This window comes from Charadrius vociferus, unplaced genomic scaffold (genome assembly GCF_000708025.1).
Source record: "Charadrius vociferus isolate BGI_N301 unplaced genomic scaffold, ASM70802v2 scaffold72, whole genome shotgun sequence".
In the NCBI taxonomy this organism is placed as follows: Eukaryota; Metazoa; Chordata; class Aves; order Charadriiformes; family Charadriidae; genus Charadrius; species Charadrius vociferus.
In genome coordinates, this window is record NW_009647830.1 from 5,986,429 (window position 1) to 5,992,706 (window position 6,278).

General features: G+C 38.4%; 1 protein-coding gene across 1 annotated transcript in view; it reads left to right on the top strand.

The window, feature by feature from the left end:
• Nucleotides 1-4,962: 4,962 nt before the first annotated feature.
• MGAT4C (MGAT4 family, member C) overlaps nt 4,963-6,278 on the top strand; it is an 8,469-nt gene continuing 7,153 nt past the window's right edge. Inside the window, exon 1 of the mRNA XM_009882662.1 lies at nt 4,963-5,091. Coding sequence (XP_009880964.1) covers nt 4,963-5,091 — 129 coding nt within the window. The remainder of the gene's footprint in view (nt 5,092-6,278) is intronic.

Consider the following 6,278-nt stretch of genomic DNA (forward strand, 5'->3'; position numbering starts at 1 on the left):
TAATAATCCAGTCATGGGTTTTCATGTGTTATCTATGGATTTTGTTGATGTAATAAATGTGGTACTTCCTGGAATACAGACTTACAGACTTTCCAGGTACCTCCTGGAATACAGTGACAGGCAAAGCTACATGCCTAATTTGGAAATATTATAGTATAAAAATCATGCAGTTGTCATTTTTGAGAGCCATCAGTTCCTCCGCAAATAAGCAACTTTTCTTGTGCTGCTTGGGCACAGCATTCAAGCAGACCAAAATATAATACAAAGATAACCTTGTTGCTACATCTCTGTACAACTGTAGATACAAACAGATTCACTGTGTTGGTTAGGTAAGGCTGAGTCATTAACTCAGGTTGGCATACTTACAGGTAAAGGAACAACACTGGGCCTTTTTTACACACCTGTTTGAGGAAGAAACGGATCAGCAAAACAAATAATAGTCTCTGAAAGAAGGACAAAGCACAAATCCCTAGTATTGTCAGAAAGTGATGAAGAATTAGAGTGGCTTGAATATGAAATGGTTCACCACAGTGAGCGTGCACATATGTAATCAGGAGAAATTATTATGGGGCTGGCAGAAAAGCCTTTTCCTCTGAAAAAAAAATGAAAATAAGGGGAAAAAGAACCCTTGCTTTGTCTTTATTCCTCTTGGGAACAGCTACATTGACATCATAATTGAGAGATGTAGAAAAAAAATTATCAGCTTTAAATTTAACTATTTTCATTTCAGTTTTTTATTTCAAGGATTTGACTTGTTAAGAACAGACTCTTACTGGAAGGTCATTTGGGATTTGTTTTTTAAAGCAAAAATTTTTAAAATTACTCTGAGTGTTGCAAATCGTCCAACAGAAAGTATCATGTCATCATATGCAGTAAACTGCATCCAGGTCTGGAGCCCCCAACATAGGACAGACATTGACCTGTTGGAGTGGGTTCAGAGGAGGGCCACAAAGATGATCAGAGGGCTGGAGCACCTCTCTTATGAGGACAGATTGAGAGAGTTTTGATTGTTCAGCCTGGAGAAGAGAAGGCTCTGCGGAGACCTTATAGCATCCTTCCAGTACCTAAAGGGGGCCTACAGGAAAGATGGGGAGGGACTTTTTACAAGGATGTGTAGTGATAGGATGAGGTGGAATGGTTTTAAACTGGAAGAGGGTAGATTAAGATTAGATATTAGGAAGAAATTTTTCACTTTGAGGGTGATGAGGCACTGGAACAGGTTGTCCAGGGAAGCTATGGATGCTCCATCCCTGGAAGTGTCCAAGGCCAGGCTGGATGGGGCTTTGAGCAACCTGGTCTAGTGGGAGGTGTTCCTGCCCATGGCAGGGGGGTTGGAACTAGATGATCTTCAAGGTCCCTTCCAACCTAAACCATTCTATGATTCTGTGATTTACACAGCTTTCACACCTTTGCAGATCCTATAAAGAACAGCTTCTTCACACTGTAAAGGTATGTCATTACATTTTTTTTCAGCTCGCTGTATTTTCATTGCTGTATCATTTTAGAAAGTCAAAAAAATTATAGTTTCATATTACCATGCAAAACTGCACATGTATATGTGATGGCAAACATATATTTAAGGATCTGGGATCTGAAGACATCTCTCTGAAGAGATTGAGGAAAACAATACGTCTCATTTAGAAAGGAAAAGATTGATAATTCATGTACGTTTATTAATTATTGCATTTAACTGCTTAATGCCAGATTTATGAAACAAATTGTATTTCTACCATCCTGATAGCTACTTAATTGCGCATGAATAATGAAGACATAAAATCTTCAAGCAAAGCTGTGGCTTCAGAATTGAATTATGAGTTATGAGCCTTTTTTATTTTAATATCAGAGTTAGTTTCGAGTCATGGTGAATATTCTGCTCAAACGGTCTTAAAGAACAGCAGGGGTCTCACTGCGGGAAGTTCTGAGACTATTTTTCAAAAGATGACTCCGATCACCTACAAAAAAAAAAAAAAAAAAAAAAAAGTAAAATTTACCTTTTTTTCCTTGCAAATTTCTCTTGCCTGGTGCTCCACAACTCAATGTTACAGATTGGAAGCCGAGCTGCGAGAAGCGGCCGTTCTAGGAAACGTAAGGAACTCTGTATGTATATGTGTATGAGTCAGTGCACATTTTTAGCTAAGGGCTTGCAGTGTAAGTATGCCAAAGAGTGCCTTCAAGACAAACTGGTTGGAAGGAACAGGTTTAGAAGCAGGTTGAAGGCTGGCAAGTGCGCGGCCGCAGTGCCACCTGGTGTCAGTGAGCGCCTCCTCCCTGCCGCGGGGTCCCTAACGGGTCGCAGCCTGGTCAGAGCGTCCATCCCTTCAGTTCCTTTAGTCCGTGTTAACCTACCAATAGTTCTTGTGAACAAAGAAACCTCACTGAAGCCATCTTTTGCTTTCAACCATTTCACGGACTCTATTTGTAAAATAAGACTGTTGTGATGGCTTTGTGTGAAACCAACACAAGAAATGCAAGTGTTTTCCTCTGAATGGTGGATGTACTGGGCTCTTCTCTTTCTGTACATCAGCATCAGTAACGACAGTCCTGTGTTCCTCCAGTCTCACCTGTGTAATTTCCTCAATTTCTCTTTCTGATCTGACACAGTGATGATCTAATGAAAACTACACAGGGAAAAACTAATATAATATAACTAGCAAACATAGTTGTAAGCCCCCCTCCTCACACTTAGGGACTTCAGTCAGGCTGCTCAGAGCAAAGATGAGGCAACTGTGTAATACTGCAGTTCAATCAGTAAACACGACAGATACAGTCATCCTGTGACTGAAAAGACAGTGATTCCCAAGTATTCCAAAGAAAAACTGCGATGTGTACAACTGAAGTGCATCTCTGTTACCCCTGAGGCTGCCAGTGGCTGCAAGCGCTCCAACTCAGACTACTTGGATCTTCAATAGTCAGGCTAGTTCACACCATTTTCTGACAAGTGTCAGTTTTTAATCCATGCAGTGATCCTCTGGTAAGTTTTTACAAGAGAGTATTGCTTTGAAAATCAGTAGTTATGCCGGGAGAAAAAAAAGAAAAATAAGAAGAAAGAAAAAGAGAAACAAAATTGAGACCAAACTGTACAAACTGTATGAGTAACATGGTCTTTTCTAAAACAAGGGCAATCTTTCATCTCCACAACAGCCTTCCGGAAGCCACAGACACTCAGCAGCCACTGTGCTGTCATGGGGTGGGGAGATTCATGGCCCCGGCAGCTCCTTTCTGATGTTTATTTTCATTAGATATTAAGGAAAAGGAAATCGTTACTGTAACTTAAAAAATAGCTACATTGAGCTTTTTCAGCATCAGGATAACAAGCCCACTGCAATTCAGCCCACCCTCAAATAAATAGGGACTGAAAAAGATATTATCAATATTTTTTTTCCTTTCTCCAACATGCAATTTGTTCTTATTCTCAGCAGTGATTTTTGAATGATTCTGTGTACAACCGTTGTCCATTTACCGCAGTTCATCTTGAATCTACACGGACAAAAGCTTGCAGTTAAAAATTTGCATTGCTAATACTTGATGTATTCACCTCCCTCTTCTCTAGAGTCTAATGGACTCAAATTTTATACTATTAGATATATTTAATCAGTTTAGCAAAGCAAATACGGATTGAATTTTGCACATGGAAGGTTTTTTGTTATGAATCCAGAAAATTTTCTCTATGACATGACAAATCTTTTATGGAACTCTTAATTGGGCCTATATTGTGTCAGTTTAGATGTTCAGCGCTTTCAAAAACGAAGGTATTTAAATGCAGGGTTTAACCACTGCACATGCAGTGCTCTTTACTACGTCACATAGGCTAGCTTTAAAGTCTCCAGTTGTAAATGACTTCAATATATTGCATTTGATAGACAGACATTTTTATGTACAAAATACATTTGCACATTTTATGCCAAAATACATTTGTACTTTTTATGCCAAAATACATTTGTACTTAAACAAGTGAGAACACAAATGATGAGTTTATAACCTACTTTTTAGTTAAGAATCCCTCCAAGTTTGGTCAATCCAATTTGGAGCCTGTTTCTTTAGTTTGTGGACAGATCTTGTTGAAACACATATAGTCCTACACAGGTTAATGCTTATGATTTAGTAGTCAGGAATAACATACAGCTTGCTTTAAATAGTGAAATGACTAAACTGAATACGTAACATTGTGATATGACTAGACAGTCCTCTTTCTTCATCTTGAATCGAACTACTGAGTGGTTTTCTGATCCTCTATGCCATCCCTTCTTTATCTGATTCATCTAATTAGGGCAGTAAGGACTTTCCAATACTCTGCTTAGATGTGTCCAATCTAAGGCAGACATCCACCTTTCTTCTGGAGAAAATGACACCTCCAGTGGGAGTCTTTCCATCCTAATAGAGAGATCTAAGGCTAAGGGATGCTGCACAGTCTTGCTACTGCCTTCTCACTGCAGGGAAGGTACCTTATTTGTGCCTGGCAGTTCTGGTATCCAGACTTCTCCTATTGGCATGATAATGAGTCATGCATTAGCTTCTTCTTGACTGTTGGCCTGAGCTGTCTTTGGAAGGAGACATGGGTACAGAGGGAAACAGTGTACAGCATCATCTTCTCTTGACATCAAGTTGGGATCTGACAGTTATACAGGAGAAACTGAATTGCTAATGCACTCCTGCCACAGTGATATGATAATTCCAGCCTAAAATGGGTAGGATAAAGTGTGTTTTTTCTTTATTGACAAAAAAAAAAAAAAAGAAAGAAAAAAAAGAAGCATCTTAAATTGTACTTAAGATGCTATGTTAAACCTGAAGATGACCATGGTTAAATTAAATTAATTTCACCTTAAAGGGTATAATCTATGCATGTTTGAAGGGATTTTATACATCTGAAGGTAAGTTATTTTGCTATCTTGTTTATCAGGTGAGCAAGTCTTGTAACACTGTGGTTTTCTTTCATAGGTGACACTACTCTATGTCTTTCTTCACATGAGACTCAACTTGAAATATTTTGATAAAATGAGATGCTTGCGGAAAAGATCAGCAGTGTCGTTCCTAGGAGTCCTAGTCATTTGCTTGCTGTTCATGAACTTGTACATTGAAGACGGTTATGTTTTGGTAAGTTTCTTAGTTGGAAGTAATTATCCCAGAACAGAACAGGACACATCCCTAGTTAAGCATTAAAGTTCATAGTTCCTGCAATTTCCCCTGTTAGTGTACCATCAACAGTGAAATATCCTCAAAATGAGTCCTTTATGATGAAGCCATCTTACCACAAGGTGTGTCAGTAAGATCCTAACAGTCGTTTTCACAGAGGTAAAATACGTCATTGTTTATTGGAAGTACAGGAAATAATGAATGTACCAAAACATGGAGGTATCTCCATCAGCTATCTTCCTTTGAGTCCAAACAACCCCTGTATTTTCCATGCTTCTGGATTTCCCTGAATTTTAATGTTGAAAATCGTCTATACCTGAAATATTCATGTCATCTAGGAGCTCCTCTTTTAGTCAACATTTCAAATCTCACCTATGAATACTATATTAAACTATATTACAGAAATAGAATTATCGAAGAGAACTTACACTAATTCCATATATTTCAAGCTCCTTCCATGAATGATTTCTTTTCAGTGCTTTTATTCTGTGTTTTTTTCATTTCCTGTACCCCAGATTTGAGTCTGGCAGGTTCAGCGATTCTATGATTTTATGGTACCTAGTGTAAGTTTATGATTGTGAAAAAGATTTATTGAAAGATCTGTGTTAGGAATTTCAACAAGTAAGCTACTGACAATGTAACTTAACTCCACAATTTATGTGTAACCTATGGGTGTCTCAGTGCTGAATGCCAAGTGAGCTCCGAGGACTTGATTAATAGCTTGAATTACCGGTTCATCTGAGGTTGGACTGGGCTCTATAAAAGAACATGAGTTTAATAACTGGAGCTTGCAAATAGTAACACGACTAAAGTGAATATGTAACATTGTGATATGATTAAACAGTCTTCTTTCTTGAACTGGGATTGAACTACTGAGCAGCTTTCTGATCCTCTATGTTACCTTTCTTTGATTCATCTAATTGGGACAGGATGAGCTTTCCAATATTCTGAAAGGTGAAGTCCAATCTCAGTTGGATCTGAAAAGCAACATCATAGTATGAAAAAGGTGCAATACATAAATAGTAAAATCCTTACATGAATTTAACAAAACTATAGATAACTTCACAGAATCACAGAATGGTTAGGGTTGGAAGGGACCTCTGGAGATCATCTAGTACAACCCCCCCGCCAGAGCAGGGTCACCTACA